The sequence below is a fragment of the Meriones unguiculatus genome, chromosome 10 (genome assembly GCF_030254825.1).
Source record: "Meriones unguiculatus strain TT.TT164.6M chromosome 10, Bangor_MerUng_6.1, whole genome shotgun sequence".
Lineage (NCBI taxonomy): Eukaryota > Metazoa > Chordata > Mammalia > Rodentia > Muridae > Meriones > Meriones unguiculatus.
The window spans coordinates 33,098,840-33,114,639 of record NC_083358.1 but is presented as its reverse complement, the minus strand read 5'-3'; the positions used below and the strand labels follow the sequence as shown (position 1 = coordinate 33,114,639).

The window sequence follows — 15,800 nt, the reverse complement described above, 5'->3', positions numbered from 1 at the left end:
CTGTCCTTTAGAACATCCCTCTCTTACTCTGCAGGCTAGTGTGGTTCATAATTCATGGCATGTGCAGTGGAGCAGGGCCCCCTCTGTCAATGCCTTCCTCTATCAGGAAGAAATGTTCTTGTTATAACTCCTTGTTATAGCATCTCTTTATTCTCTGGTAACTTCTGCCCTCTAAGTGTAGTTCCTTCAGGGTTCTGTTAAAGGGCCTCTCTTCTCTGTGTGAGCAGCTGCCACTTTTTTGAGGCCCATTTAAACTCTGCAGTTGCAACTACACGGCTCTGTGGAAGTGGAGAGCATTGTACCTTTACTTCAGAAGTACATCATATAATCGAGAGTGGAAAGGAGAGCGTGTATCATGGAGTACATAGGGGCGTTGTTGAAGTAGACTGTGGGGACTTTTGAGGCAGCTCAGTAGGTAAGAATACTTGTAGTCAGGTCTGGCAAATTCAATCCCTGGGACCCACATGGTGGAAGGAGAGAATTGAGTCCCACGTTGTCCATTGCCTTCCACTCACATGATGTGTTGTTACCATCACATACATATACACATATATAATAAAAATACATGTGTTTTGTTTTTCATGTGTGTGCATAATACAGCACTCTTGCTAAACCTTAGCTCAGGGCTGGGTCTTTCTTTGATTCCTTCTTTATGCATTATCTTTTTTTTTTTTAGATTTTTATTTATTATGTGCATAATGTGTGTTTGCATGTACACCTAGCACGCCAGAAGAGGGCACTAGATTTCATTTTGGATGTTTGTGAACACATGGTTGCTGGGAATTGAACTCATGACCTCTGGAAGAGCAGGCAGTGCTCTTAACCTCTGAGCCATCTCTCCAGCCCTCTTTATACATTATCTAAAGGGCCCGAGAACTTCTAGGGGATTCTCTCTCCTCCTTCCAACTCAAAGGAGCATTGTGATTACAGGCTTTTGCATTAACATGTCCTGCTTTACAGTGTGTTCTGAGGATTTGAACTAGGATACTCACTCTTGTACATCAATCATTTTACATACTGAGTCACCTTCCAGCCATTTTGTTTATGTATAGGCTTGTTCTTTTAAAAAGGCCTCATTGTATTCCTATGTATTTTAAAAAGTATATATATATATATATATGTGTGTGTGTGTGTGTGTGTGTGTGTGTGTGTGTTTAACCAAGTGTCCACCAATCTTTGCCTAATAAGTTATTTTTAGCAAGCTTGAATGACCCTGTACATGTATTTTTGTGCTGTGTGTCTTGGGGATTTCAGTAGCATTGGACCTGATGCATTTTGGCGCCAGTGTGCTTAGAAAACGCAGATCCGGAGTTCCGACCTCCGGTCAGCAGGTGGCGCTGCGCGCACGTCTAACCGGAAGCGCCGGGTACGCCGCCGACAAACTGCTGGTGGCAGCGTAGGCGTGCTGAGGGTCTGACACAGGAGGCTGGTTGCTGGTCGCGATGCCGTACGCCAACCAGCCAACCGTGCGGATCACGGAACTCACCGAGGAGAACGTCAAGTTCATTATCGAGAACACGGACCTGGCGTAAGGCGGCGAGGGGAAGGGCGGGCGGCCGGGCCCTCGGGCCCCTGCTCCCGGGGCTGTGGCTTCGGGGCCGCTCACACCGCCTGCCTTTCCTCCTGTAGGGTAGCCAATTCCATTCGGAGGGTCTTCATCGCCGAGGTGCCCATAATAGGTACGCGACCCTCCCTCGGGGGCCCTGCTGCCGGCCCTCCGCTCCGGGCAGCGGGCTGAGAACACTGAGGTGCTGCGCCCTGGGCCGGGGCCGCTCAGACCCGCCTTGGTGCTTGGTTTACGGCACTGTCCGTCTACCCAAAAACCACAGAAATAAGACTAAACATCATTAAACTTCCGAGCGCTTTAGCTTCCTCGTCCGTAAAGGAATCGTTAGCAGGTGATATCAGCATCAGCAATTCCCGAAGTCGTGTAGATTAGGCGCCTTTGCTACCATTAAATCAGTGTTTGGTGCTGGTGGGGGTCTTTTGAAAGTGTATGTTAATTTTACAGAATAATGGGCTTCGTTATGACATTTTCATACACACACTCACGCATGGTTTGATTTGGATTATATTCATTCCCCATCTCTTCCTTTCCTTCCCCTCGCACAGGTCTCTCCGGTCCTTCCAGATAGTACCCTATACTTGTCCTTTCTCTTTAAAACATTGTATTTATTTACATATATGTGCTTATCTCGGGGCTCAAGGGTACCATAGTGTATGTAGTGTATGTGTGGAGGTCAGAGTACAGCTTGTGGGAGGGATTCTCTTCTTCCACCATATGGGTCCCAGGGATTGAATTTGAGTATTAAGGCTTGACAACAAATAAGTACCTTTACCCTACTGAACCATCTTGAAGGTCCTGACCTCTCCCTTAAAAAAAATTAGATTCCGCATGAAAGAGTATATTTGTTATTAGGACTTACTTCTACAAACGAAAAACTTTTGCTCTTTATAGTTGAACTGTGTGTGTGTGTGTGTGAGAGAGAGAGAGAGAGAGGGGCTGAGAGAGAGAGAGACTGAGACGACCACATTTTCTTTATCCATTCTGGGAGGTGTCTTAAGTGAAACTCTTATTTCTTCTGCATGTATAAATCATAGAAATTTTCAGGTGCAAATATGACAGGTGTCTAAGGGGAGTCTGAACCATTTTTGTTTTGTGTTGGTTTTGTTTTTTGAGAGAGGAAGGAGCTCAAAAGGAGGGGGTGGAACCGTCTGTAGACACACACACACGGTTGTTTTTAGAGACTGGGGCTTTTCACCTGTGGGGCAGGCTTTGGGAGGATTAGACTGTTGGGAAGTAGAGCAATGGCACTGGAGAGTGAGGCCTGGAAGCACACAGTCAGGAAAGCTTGGATGTGGTCCTTGCTTGGGTTGAGGAGGTACTGCAGGCAGAGCCAGTTGGGCCTATCTTTGTCTAATCTTCTGACTTCTTTCCCCTGTGTCCATGCCCGTTATTTGAGAATTGGGCTCCAGCACCATTTGATTTCTGAATTTCATTGTACATGCGGGTGTTTGCTGATGAATGGCGAGGTACATATTTTCAAGTGAAACCTCTATAAGCATACAGTCCTGTACTCCCAGGAATGAACTGGGAGGGATTGGGTTTTATTTTCGGTGTACTTTCTCTGTTGAAAACATCCAGTGAACGTCCGTTGATGGGAGTAACACTGGCATTCTAAACGGGTTATCCGGTTATATCAGAAACTCTTGATTTTTAAAAATTATTTTTAACTGCATCTCTGTGTGTGGGTTTTTGCAGATGAATGTAGGTGCTGGAGGAAGCCAGAGGTCTCAGATCCCCCTGGAACTGGAATTAAGGGCAGCTGTGAGCCGCCTGACATGGGTGCCAGGAACCTCTTAACCTCTGAACCATCCCTCCAATCCGTATTTTCCCCCAACTTCTAAGTGCCCAAATACCTTTTGTTCTTGGGTTTGGTATTGACACAGGAAACAGATTTAAAGTGCTCTTTAGGGAAATATTCAACTCCCTAAATACCCCAGAGTGTTTTTGTTGGTGTTTTGTGGCACCACCAAGCCCTATATCCATTTCACTGGGTCAGCAAAGTGTTGGGTATGGTGTGTGTGGTTTATTAAAACTAGATGCCTGAACTTGAACTGTCACTTTGGAGTCAGAACCTCTGGCAGCCTGGCCTGGGCTCCTTCAACTTTGTAAGCACTGACTGGTTCATTCTTTCTTTCTTTCGTTTTTTGACATAGGGTTTCTCTGTGTAGCTTTGGCTGTCCTGGAACTCACTTTGTAGACCAGGCTGGCTTCGAACTCACAGAGATCCACCTGCCTCTGTCTCCCGAGTGCTGGGCACTCAGTGATTGAAACAGTGCTTTAGGTCTGTACAGGAATCTGGTGGCTAGACCTCACTCCTGCTGTTTTGCCTTTTCCAGCCATCGACTGGGTTCAGATTGATGCTAATTCCTCGGTCCTTCACGATGAATTCATTGCCCACAGGCTTGGTGAGTGCTGCTGTTGAGGTGGAAGGGATCAAAGTGGCATGCTCCCTGTCCCCAGCCCGCATGACCTACTTGACGTTCCTGTTCTTGGCTGTTCTGCAGAGCATTTCCCTGTGTCTTACAGGTTTAATCCCCCTCACGAGTGATGACATTGTGGACAAGCTGCAGTACTCTCGGGTATGTGTGTTGGTGGGTAGACTGGGGGCACCGGAAGATGGGAGTGGGGCTGGGGGCTGGTTCTCCCAAGAATCTTTCTGGATGGCTCCTTCCAGCTGACTGTAGCATAGTCATTGTGGAGATGATGTCCTAATACTGTGGCCCTCGGTTCTGATGGGGCTTCAGGTTGATTCTGCTCTCAGCACATCCAGGCAGCGAATCCGTGAGCCTCATAAGAGGGGACACACAGCCAGGTGTGGTGGCACACACCTGTAATCCCAGCACCAGGGAGGCAGAGGCAGGTGGATCTCCATGAGTTCTAGGCCAGCCTGGTATAAAAAGCACGTTCTAGGACAGCCAGGACTACACAGAGAAACTGTCTCAAAAAACCCCAAAATGCTTTTTTTCTTTTCAAGATTTTTTTTCACTTTTATTTATGTACTTACGTAAATGTCTGCTTCTTTGTATGTACAGGTGGGATGGAATGCTGGAAAAAGTCAAAAGAGAGCATCAGAGTCCCTAGAGCTAGAGTTGCAGGCAATTGTGATGTAGATTCTGGAAACTGAACTCGGGTCCTCTGCTAGAGCAGCAGGTACTCTTAGCAGCTGAACTACCACCACCGCCTCCACCCTACTGATTCTTTTTGTTTTTGTTTATTTTTAAAGAAAGTATCACTGTGTAGCTCTGGCTAGCCTTAAACTGAAATCCACCTCCTTTTCCTCCCGAGTGCTGCAGTTAAAGGCGTGCGTCACTCACTATGCCTGGCTAAGAAACGTTAATAAGACAGCCATTTATTTTTTTCTCTGTACTTACCAGGTGTTAATATTTTACTGCATTTGGTTTATTTTTCATAAGCTGCTGTTTTCCCCCAACCTTTTAGAAAATAAGTTACAAACCTCCTGACCCTTCTCTTGTAAATACTTGAGCACCCGCCTGTGTGCCTGTACCCCCCCCTTAGGAGGCCACCTGATGAGCTACACCCTGTCCCAACACACAAACACCCACAAAGAATGGCAAATGTTGAAAATTAGGAAAGCTGGAGGATGGGCGTGTGCCAGGTGGCAGTCCTTCCTCCCTGTTTCTGTGTACGGGTGAAATTTTCCAGAAAAGGTTCTGAAGTAAAGATTGGGTAGATGCCGCAGCACATGTCTGCAATACTACCATGTGGGAAGTAGTAACAGGAAGAGCAGTAGTTGAGATAAGTAGTTAAGTTCATCTTCAGCTGCCTCGTGACCCGCCCCAAGTAATCTAGAACTTGAAAGGCATTTGTATCTGTTGTTCTTTGCTTGTTGTATTCGCAGTAATTCCCAAGCTGGTCTGCGTTGGCAGAACTACAGCCTTGCTCCCTTGAGGCAGGCCTTTCTGGGCACTGCTATGTCAGCAGTGTGCCCTCTAGTGGTAGCCTGCAGCAATGGCCGCGGGAAGGAAGTGTAGTTGCCAGCCAGGATACAAGCTGCTGTGAAGATGGTCACAGCCCAGAAGAGCCCAGGAATGTGGTCATCTTCTTGTCACAAGAAGAAACTAAAAGGAGCTGGTCAGTAGAAGCAGGGGGTCTGGTCTACTCGTACCTTCTGCCCTTTCTGCCTCAGGACTGCACCTGTGAAGAGTTCTGCCCCGAATGTTCTGTGGAGTTCACTCTTGACGTGAGGTGCAACGAAGACCAGACGCGCCATGTCACCTCTCGAGATCTCATCTCCAACAGCCCCCGGGTTATTCCGGTTAGTGCCCTGGCTCGCTCTTCTCTGCCTGGCTCCAAGTGGGACAGATGGGAGTGGATCTTTGTGTTCACCTGCCCCGTGGCCATCTGTAACTGCCACCTAGAAGTGCTGGCCCTGACTTCAACAGAGCCGTGTGCCACTGTCAGAAGACCCTTTCAAAGGCCATTGGCTGTTTGGACAACACTGCCACCTCCTTCTCAGGCCTCCCCTTCCCTGGCTTGACATAGTATAGGCTGGATTTACTGGGAGGCAGTTGCCAGAGGTGACTGACAGGTGAGAGGCTAATGCTTGTTTGGGCTTCCTACAGGTGACTTCCCGGAACCGTGATAACGACCCCAATGACTATGTGGAGCAGGATGGTAAGGGGGCGGGGCAAACATGCTGGTGGTTAGAGGCTGTGGAGATCAGGTGTACCTACCCCCTTGAGCTGCCTTGTCACTCATCTTTAGACCGTTTTGTCCAGGTGTGGGTTGTGCCTTCATTCAGTAGTTTAGGTCAGAGGTTGAGCACTGGCCTCTTGGTTCCTGGCTCACTCTCACCTCTCCCTGCAGACATCCTTATTGTCAAGCTAAGGAAGGGCCAGGAGCTGAGACTTCGAGCCTATGCCAAGAAGGGCTTTGGCAAGGAACATGCCAAGTGGAACCCTACTGCAGGGGTAGCTTTTGAATATGATCCGGACAACGCACTTAGGCACACGGTGTATCCCAAGCCCGAGGAATGGTATGTTGAGTGGGGGAAAAGGGCACTAGCCATGGCTGTGGGGTGGATAGTAGCTCTGAGAGCCTGGCTAAGAGCAGAAGTAGTCACTTGTGCTTCACCCTCGCTTGCCCTCAGGCCAAAGAGTGAGTACTCTGAGCTGGATGAGGATGAGTCACAGGCTCCCTATGACCCCAACGGCAAGCCAGAGAGGTAAGGCCCAGGCCCTCTCAGGACTGTAACTGTAAGAATATAGGTATGGGAGGCTGTTAGGCAAGCTCACGGCACCGTACCCCATCTCCCACCATGTGACAGGAGAGCTAACTGCCAAACATGTGCATATCCTGAGTTGGTCTTCACCCCTTTCTGGTCACCATGATGAAAGAGGCGTTCTTGTTGCCCCGTGCTGTTTCTGGCCTGCCTGTTTAGCGTCAAGCCACAGCAGAAATAATCATAGCCCTACCCTGAAAAACTGTAGCCAGCATCATGTTTGTTTTTTGTTTGTTTGTTTTTTCCTGTCTCCAGTGCAAAAATGCATATACAGTGGTTTTGGGTTTTTCACAACAACACCCTTTTAAAGTACTATGGCCTCCTTAAAGAACTGCAGAGTGGGTCTGACCCCTGTGTAAAAGGTTTTAGGGAAATTGTGGTCAGCTCTGTCCCAAGACCAGTGCCTTGTGGGAATGAAGTCAAGTCTCACAGGAGAGAAGGGAAGTCTAGCCAAAGCCCGAGCCATGCCTCATGAGCGCTCTCACCCATCTCTTGTCTCTCAGGTTTTACTACAATGTGGAGTCCTGTGGCTCACTGCGCCCTGAAACCATTGTCCTCTCAGCCCTCTCTGGGTTGAAGAAGAAGCTGAGTGACTTACAGACTCAGCTCAGCCACGAGATCCAGAGTGACGTGCTCACCATAAACTAGCCGCAGCTCACCTGCTGCAGAAGACTAGGTTCAGGGTGGCTGGGTTTCAGGTCTGTGAGTGCCTCTGGTTTCTGGGCTCCGGACTGCAGCTGCTCACGCTGCCTCCCAGAAGGTCATCAGAGAGATTGCCAGGGGCTCCACTGGTATTAGACAGGCTTTTACTAGGCGGTTAGCATCGCTGGCCCAACCTTGTTGATCATTGATTTACCTCAGAACCCCAGACACCCCTTCCATCCTGTTTCCTAGCTCAGTAGTAGGGTCCCCTCTTGCTTCCTAGTCGAGAGTCACCGAGTCAGACATCTGGTCACTCCAGCTTTTTAAATCTTTTCTACCCAAGGAAAGGAGTTTTCACAGTCTTACCTTAGGCTTCTGGTAGGGCCGAGTGCTAGAACCTTTGTTGAAGCAGCCTGTAACTTCTCAGGTCCTCTACCCAGGGTCAGGGCCAACTGTCACCCTGGGACTAGTGTTAGGCTCTGGTTACCCTCCCTGTCCACAGGTGAACTTGGTGTTTTATAGTCTGCCATGACCTTTTTTGTGGGGGCAGAGCGCCACAGGCCCCTCCCACATTTCATTTCTCTTTAGTGACATTCAGACCCAGCCTTTAGCATGTATCCAGATAGGAGCAGGCCTGCACATAGTGGTTTTTGGGCAGCGTGGAGGAAAACACACCAGCACAGCAGGAAAGGATATTTATTGATCAACAGTACTTGTCTTTTTAAAAGTTTTTATTTTTGGCAATAAAGAGCACAGCATAATCTCCTTCATGCGTCATCGTGCGGCTAACTGAGCCAGCTCTGCCTCCCTCCTGGCAGTTTTGGGCCCATTTCTTCTACAGGCTAGCTGACCTCTAGACAGTCATTTCCTGGGTCGGAGTCAGAGCTGGGCTGGCTGTGCCACCTCTCTGGCTCTAGGGGCCCTCTGGGAGGCTGGCTCCCTTATCATCATCCTGCCACAAATGTGAACAGTGGTTATTTACAAGGTCTGTTCCCACAAATCAGAACCCTAAAGTATTAAAAAACAGAAACACGCAACAAAAGGTTTGATGTGAATAGAAAGATAGCCCTTCTGCACGGTAGTCAATAAATATCAGCACTAGAAAATCAATTGCTTTAATTGCGCTTCAGCAGGGAACCTCAGCACCTTGTGGGGAGATGGAAAGCTCTTGCTTTTGGAATCTGGCCTGAGGTGGCTGGCCCAGGGCAAGGGACTATACCCCTGGTCAGTAAAAGGGAGCAGAAAGGTGCTCCCCACAGCAGTCCTGCCGCAGGCTTCGGGCTGGCTCCAGCCATCCTCTGCTGCTGAGGTAATGGGCACCACATCCGAAGACATCTTCAGCCTCTTGAGCAGGAAGGAGCCAGTGCAGAAAGTGCATTTTAAAACCAGGTGGCACCTCTGCTTAAAACTCCCAAGTGCAGGGCTACCACGTGGTACAAGAAGTTTAGGTCCTTCCTGTGTCACTGTAGGCCCAGAGGACGTACATTACCTGCTATCTTGGCCCTTAGGCTACTGAGGAAGAGCCAGCAGACAGCAGTCTGATTGTCCCCCTCCTCTGACCCTGGCAGCTCAAGCAGTCTTGGCAGCAGGAGAGTTTTATCACTGAGGACAAGAACTGCTGCTCTCATACTCAAAAACAGTCTTGACCATGCCTGGTCATGGAATTAAAAACTGGTATGTGTTGGTGGAGAGGGATAGAGGGAAGCCTCATTTATACAGGATATGTCATAAGCCATATATATTAAAACCATTAACAGTATATAGTCCCACGGTGGCTCTAGCCCCTCATGCTCAGGTGGTGGGGCCAGCCATGTGCTGAGGTCCAGCCTCACCCTTGAGGGCAAGGAGGGACAGCTTGCTCTCCTCTGGCTCTTGGCCCTCAGCTCCTTGAGGCTGTCCATGGCTGCTGCAGCTAGCCTTCCAACAGGTGGCCCAGCAGTCATCAGTTTTCACCAGTCCAGCTGTCACTGGGAAGGGGTCTTGGTCTCACTACTGTCCTCCTGCCTGGGCTTTGGCTTAAGCAGGATGAATCTGTTCAGGAGGTCTGTTTCTGAGCTGGCCTGGGCTGCCCCATACCCTTCACCTGTGGGCAGAGATGCAAGCTCAGAATTTGATGCCGAGACCGAAGGCCCTTGTCCAGAAGGCCTTCCCAGGGATGGGACCCAGGAGTGACTCACCGTAGCTGGAAGCTTCGGCAATGTTCTGAGAACCTGTGATGTGGTGCCAGTACGCGCTCCGGGGCAGCATGGCAGTGGGCGTGCAGGGGTAGGAGTAGTGCTCGGTGCCCTTGTTCAGCAGCTGTGGCACAGAGAAAGGGTCCCCTCTGTTAGTTCTGGGGACACCACTGCCAGCACAAGGCCCTGCGTAACGCACCTGTCAGCACGCTGGTGGAGGCTTAGCTGGCATGTCTGTCCCACTTCCCAGTGCCCTGGAACAACACCCACTGCCTTACCCTCACGTTCTTCTCCATTTCCAGCAGGACCCGCTTGTGCTGCTCGGCGATGGCCAGGGTGGCACTGTGAACCCGCTGGTAAATCTGCTCCCCCTCCTGGGTCTGAAAGGTGTAGAGTCCTTCCCCAGCGTCACACATCCTAAGGACACAGGTGGCAAGGTGTCAGGAGTTCTGCTGTGTGTGTGTGTGTGTGTGTGTGTGTGTGTGTGTGTGTGTAAATTCCAAATGCCAGCTGAGTTCCACCATGTGTCTGTGTCTGTGTCTGTCTGTGTTCCAATACCAGCTGTGCTTGTACCAAGGCCTTTGGAAACAGGATAGTCTTGGTCTGGGGGCTTGGCCATAGTGTACATGGGCTGAGTGGTTACCGCATACCCAGTGGCAGTTTGAAAGCTTCACACAAATTACCCGACTCTGCTTTTCCACCTCCCTCTGGCTTACACACTGAACAATTTCCTCACACATTTTAGAGGAGGAAACTAACGTATCCAGGAAGAGTAGCTCAGCTAGGGTTACACAGAGGGTGCAGAGCTGAAGACTAAGCAAGCTGGTAGAGTCCCAGCCAAGTGCCTTCCCTAGCCATACCATCATTCTGTCGGGCTAGGTGCTTCCTTATTCCCCTGTAAGAAACTGGTACTGAGGCCACAGTCGAAAGCTACACAGTTGAAAGCTGCCGGCAGTGGCTGAGCCAGAGAGCCGGGCTTTGGTATCCAGCTTCACCAGCCCTGCCTGCCCTAAGCTAATTATTTGAGGCCTTGAGTTCCTCATCTGTAAAACTGAAGCATTATATCCCCCCTGGGTTGCCATGCTAGTGAATGAATGTGCCTGATGCCATGCAGAGAGCAGGCTCCATAAATGGCCATGGAGAGACAGGGCGGGAGGAAAGAAGGCACTACCTGCCCGCCTCAAAGGTGAAGCGTGTGGCATCTCGGCCATAACGGCGCAAGGAGCAGAGGGGCCACGAGACGAGCTTCACGCGGGGGTTGTGTATGTCCCAGAGGTAGATGTTCTCGTGGGTGATCTGCAGCTTGCACTCGCCATACACGTCCAGGTTGGGGCAGGGCAACAGGAAGACATTGAAGCGATCTGCAGCAGCAGAGGGTGACAGCTGGGCTAACTGCGGCCCCACCTTCCCTGTCCCCACCTCGAGACCCAGTGCTAGCCTCACCTGTCTGCTCACATTGTACTCCTGGGGCCAGGAGGTCAGGCTCTCCCAGACTGATGTCATTGAGCCTTGACCCCAGACATTCCACTGACAGTGTCTTGTACCACTCCTCTGCCTCCAGCTCTAGAGAAAAATAGCACTTCATAGTTCCACCAGCTCAGAGTCCACAGACAGCCCACCCAGTCTGCCCCAGCTTGAGTCACTCACTGCACCTTACAGGGACGGCAAAGGCTCCCTGCCCGCCCACCTCCACCTGGGGACCCACCCCTTCAGGGCACACCTCTCCCACCCTTCCCACTAGGGGTGGCCTGCTCTGTTATCCCCGGCCTGGACCATACTGTTACCAGGCCAAGGAGCCTGCAGCCCAGGGGGGCCTCACCTGAGTCACAGGTGAAAGTACGAGCCGAATCATCGGTGAATATGATGGCCACCGCCTGCCTCTTGGTCTCCTTGGGGAGCCGTGTGACACACTTGACGTTGCTGATCTCAGTCACCTGGGGGACAACCGAAGAGACTCAGCCAGGCTGGGGCACTTCACCCTACCTCCCATAGCTGTGCTCCCCCAGGAGGGTACTCTCAGACCTCAGGACTTCGAGAGTCATCTTTGCTCACAGGTGGGGGGAGCTAGGGCCCAGGCCCCTAACCTTGGGGCAGCCTCGAAGGCACACTGACTTCTCATCAGGGTACTTCTCCAGCCGCTGGGGGCCCTTGCTGGAAGATTTCCGAAACACCAGCCAGCACCTCCGGTAAATCTGCGGATCAAGAAGCTGATAGTCAGGCTATTGTTGGACCATGACCCCTAACAATGCTGCCCTGAAGTTACCCCAGAATTGAGAGAGCAGCACCACACCCTTCCCTGGGCCCTAGTGTAGAGCAAAACTGGGGATGGTAGCTAAGATAGCAGCCACCGGAGGGACAGCCCTCCCCAAATGGCCAAGGTTGATGTTCACGATCAGCTCTGTAGAGCCATTCTAGGATCCTCCATGTGCAGAACATGGCTCTGTGTAATGGAGGGAGCATTTGTGGAGCACTTCCTAGCCATACGTTGGGTGCTGGGACTATTCCATGTCAGGGTCAATCCTGAGGCCAGTTCCACTACTGCTTCCATTTCAGAGACAAGTGAGCTATGAAGAAGGCAAGTAGGAAAGACCTAACAAATAGTGGGGCTGGAGTTAAGACAGGATTGACAGAGACATACCCATTACCGTAGGACAGAACCCTCCGGCCAACACATGGGGTCTCCCAGGGACAAGAAGTGGCCCCTTGCACTCAGTGAGCCTGTGCATCACCGCGGCCCTGTTCTTGGGCCCAGGCAAAGCTCTAATGTGAAGGGCATCACTCTTCCCCGCAGGGATTTCCCTCATCGCTTAACCAACAGTGTACCACGGGTTTTTCATGAGGATCGGAGGCCCAGGAGGGTAAGGGGACAGAGCTAAGAACCAGCTGCGCCCTACAGTGCAGTATCTTCCCTTTGTGGTATCTTGACCATTCCAGCCACTAATGCGCTATGCTCCATGCCACCGAGATTCTTCAGAGACAGACAGACACCATGAAAGGCTGTCACAGCACCCCCATAAATTGCCATATGACCTCTCGCAGAGCTTCTCCCTCCTGCAGGCCCCCTTTAGCTAGGCTGTGATGGATTTACCAACTCCTGCCAGCAAGCTTCAAGTCTGTCAAGCCTATTTCCCAGGCAGCTCTGTGCTGCTGTCATTGCATTGCAAACAGGAGGGTCCTGAAGGGTGCCTGGGCTGAGCAGAGGAAGGGAGGAGACCACTAGTCACTGGCCAGCCCAGCTACCTTTTCTGCCTGTGCCAAAGGCGCACCAGGCCTTAGGCAGGCAGATCACAGAGCAAAACGGACCTAGATAGTCCTTGTCTCTGCAAGTCCCTAGAACTGGGTCACGTAAAGCTCCCGTCTGGGACCCTGGGAAATGTGTCTGCCCCTGCACCTCTGTGGCTAGTGGGCCACAGTCCCAAGGGCTCTCAGCCAGCTTAACTACTTTCTCTGCCTATGCCAAAGGTGCACCAGGCCTTTGGCAGGCAAATCAGAGCAAAGTGGACTTAGACAGTTCTTGTCCCTAGGGCTGGGCCACTTTTAGCTTGTCTGAGACCCTGTGAAACATGTCTGCTCTTGCACCCCTGTCCCTGGCTCAGCCCTGATCTAAGCCTTTTTAAAGCAGAGACCATGTATTCCATCGTCTCACACCCCTTACTTATATCAGCTAGCGATTACTGATGGTGATGCTGACCAAGTGAATGTGAAGGACAGGCAGGTGGACAGCCGGATGAATGGATAAATGAATGGGTGAGAGCTGCCCGAGCGCCCCACCCCGGGTCCTCAGCAGGCAGCAACATGGGAGGCCTGGGGACCTGAGCACCCGGGTTGCCTGGTTACTGGATACACACTCACACAACCCCAGGGAGCCATGCACTTAAGAGCTCTCTTCACTTGTCACAGGTCTTTGATCAGCACTCTGCCAGGCTCTACTCTGCTGAGGGAGGGAGGGAGGCCCTGACAGGTAGGAAGAGAGCTACATCTCTTTTCCATTCCTTTCAGCATACCCCTAACCCTGATCTCTGGGGACTGCAGTCCTGGGGCAACTGCAAAGCCCATCCTCTCACATGATGGCAGGGTAAGCTCAGGTCTGAAGAGAGTAGAATTCCCTGGATAGAGCAGACACTGGTCTGGGCCACTGGCCACACCCTACCTGGCAGTTCTTCCCCCCTGGTCTGTCCACCTCTCCACTTGGGGTCCGGGAATCCTCCTGGAAGAGGTCTGACACTGATGCCACATGACTACCCTGTAGCCAGTGCTTTCCTGGTAAGCCCTGCCCTGGACAGAGCCTTGTCTCTACTGGCCTCTGGGGACTTGCTGGAACTAAGCGTGAGAATAAGGAATGGTGGTAGGAATGAGGCCCCCATTCCCTGGGCCTCTTTGCCTGGCCTTTGCCTTGCTCTTTGTTCTGTCTTGCAAAGAGCAGGGTCTCTGCCAGGCTTGGGCCAGTGAGACTCCAAACATGCCCAGCAGCCCTGCCTCAATCCAGATAGCCCAGCTGATGGCAGTGGGACTGCTGGCCCTTGCCTGGACACAAGGCAGCTCCAGAAGCGCCCCAGAAGGCCAGGAGGAACAAGAACTACCCACCTCCAAGGTGGCCCTGAAGAAGACAAGTGTCCCTGGGCATCTCATCTGCAGGCCAGCCCAGGGACAGAGCCTTAAACCTAACCCGTCAAGATAGGAGTCTTCAGTAAAAGAGACTTGGGTCACCTGTCACCAGGGCTTTCTTTCCTGCTGGGAAAAGCCCCTCATTGGAGGTAGGGGAACATAGCTTCAGAGGGATCCTGCCTCGGAGGGATTTTCCTCAGCTGGAAACCTCTGTGGGGTGGTGAGAAGGGGTATATGCCCCTCCAAGCCCCAGCTCAGGGCTGCCACCACCAACTCTGAGGAAAGCAGCGTGTCCCAGAGCAACAGCAACGGCCATTCCACCTATACAGCTGGGAAGTGTCAGCCTCTCCAGCCTCTGCCCCTGATGCCCCTGCCCCTACCTCCCAACAAGCCACTCTTCCTTCCAAAACAATTCTTCACCATCCCAAACAACCGCCTAAAATATGAGTGCAGGCTCAGAACATACTGAGAAGCGGGCGTATGTTTGGGGGGGTCACCTTAAAGAAAAGAGAACAAGAGAGGTAGGGAGCAAGGCAAGGAAGGCAGGAAAAGGGGGTTGGGGAGCAAGGGGAGGAGGCCCAGGAGCCAAAGCTGCTCTCTCTGACAGCTTTGCTCCCCAGTCATTCCCGCTACCCTGCTACCCCGCGTTGGCTGCTGCCTCCACTGCTGCCAGCGGCCACAACTTCAACAATAGCAGGGATGCCTCTGCCAGCCTGTCAGCTACCACTACTGGTCCAGTGGCTGGGATGCCAGCCAGCCCAGCTGGGGCAAGAGATGCAGTAGACAGAGGCTTGGCCAGCCACATGCCAGCCAGCCAGTGTTGAAAAAAACCTCAGACCACAATCGCACAGTACCCAGTGCTGGCGGGCAGCATGCCCCCACACACCATGCCTCCAGACCCGTCCTCAGTACTGTTTATTGACAAGGGCCCCCGCCACGGGTGGCTCACCCCGAGCTTCCTGCTCTTCATCTTCACATAGCCTTGCTTGATGATGTCGTTGAAATTGGTCGCCATGGTTGCCCCACTGTCTTTGGGGTGCCGGCTGGGCTGAGTCCGGGGAGGGGTACCCAGGTGGTGAGCCCAGGTGGCTTGGTCTCCCCGGATCACCTGTTTGAGATACTCCTCACCTCCCCCGCCTCAGCATTGTTCTAGCAGCTCCTTCGCCCAGCTCCTGCTGGAAACCCAAATGACAGGGAGATTAGAGCCAGTGACATCTTTCTCTCCCCCTGGCTGTCTCGTTCTTTTTTTCCTTCCTCTTCCCACACTCCTCCCTCCCTCTGCTCGCCCGCCCTTCCTCCTTCCCTTCCTCCCCACCCCAGGACGGCAGAACCATTCAGGAAAAGCGAGGTGGAGGCAGAGCAGGAAAATGGTCCAGCCCAGTCCCCTCCCTCAAGGCTGGGGCTGGCAGTTAACCCCTTCGTGGGATGGCTGGCTCCCGTTCTGCTTGCTATCGAAGTGAAGGCAAAAGAGAGGAAGGGAGGGAGGTAGCAGGCTCTAGTAGCCTGGCCCCTCAGCTTGGTAGCACTTGGCTATCGTTTTACAACTTTGGGGCAGATTTAGAACAGCTTG

At 51.9% G+C, this 15,800-nt stretch overlaps 2 protein-coding genes across 3 annotated transcripts; one reads left to right on the top strand and one right to left on the bottom strand.

The window, feature by feature from the left end:
• The first annotated feature begins 1,363 nt into the window (after nucleotides 1-1,363).
• Polr2c (RNA polymerase II subunit C) lies at nucleotides 1,364-8,216 on the top strand. 2 transcript variants are annotated; one of them, XM_060392179.1, is made up of 9 exons: nucleotides 1,364-1,528; nucleotides 1,630-1,679; nucleotides 3,904-3,972; nucleotides 4,094-4,146; nucleotides 5,715-5,843; nucleotides 6,151-6,202; nucleotides 6,395-6,563; nucleotides 6,678-6,752; nucleotides 6,855-7,217. In XM_060392179.1, exons 1-9 carry the CDS (start codon nucleotides 1,443-1,445, stop codon nucleotides 6,916-6,918), a joined length of 747 nt encoding a protein of 248 aa, XP_060248162.1. In that variant the 5' UTR covers nucleotides 1,364-1,442; the 3' UTR covers nucleotides 6,919-7,217. The 2 variants fall into 2 exon arrangements, with proteins under 2 accessions (XP_060248162.1, XP_021510661.1); XM_021654986.2 differs by lacking the exon at nucleotides 6,855-7,217 and adding an exon at nucleotides 7,313-8,216 and having other exon boundaries at nucleotides 1,365-1,528.
• Dok4 (docking protein 4) lies at nucleotides 8,001-15,521 on the bottom strand. Its single transcript, XM_021654985.2, has 8 exons — nucleotides 15,180-15,521; nucleotides 11,710-11,817; nucleotides 11,445-11,559; nucleotides 11,069-11,188; nucleotides 10,797-10,986; nucleotides 9,904-10,042; nucleotides 9,629-9,749; nucleotides 8,001-9,534 (listed from the first exon to the last, which is right to left on the bottom strand). The coding sequence occupies exons 1-8, from the start codon at nucleotides 15,243-15,245 to the stop codon at nucleotides 9,416-9,418; spliced, it is 978 nt and encodes a 325-aa protein (XP_021510660.1). The 5' UTR covers nucleotides 15,246-15,521; the 3' UTR covers nucleotides 8,001-9,415.
• Nucleotides 15,522-15,800: the final 279 nt, after the last annotated feature.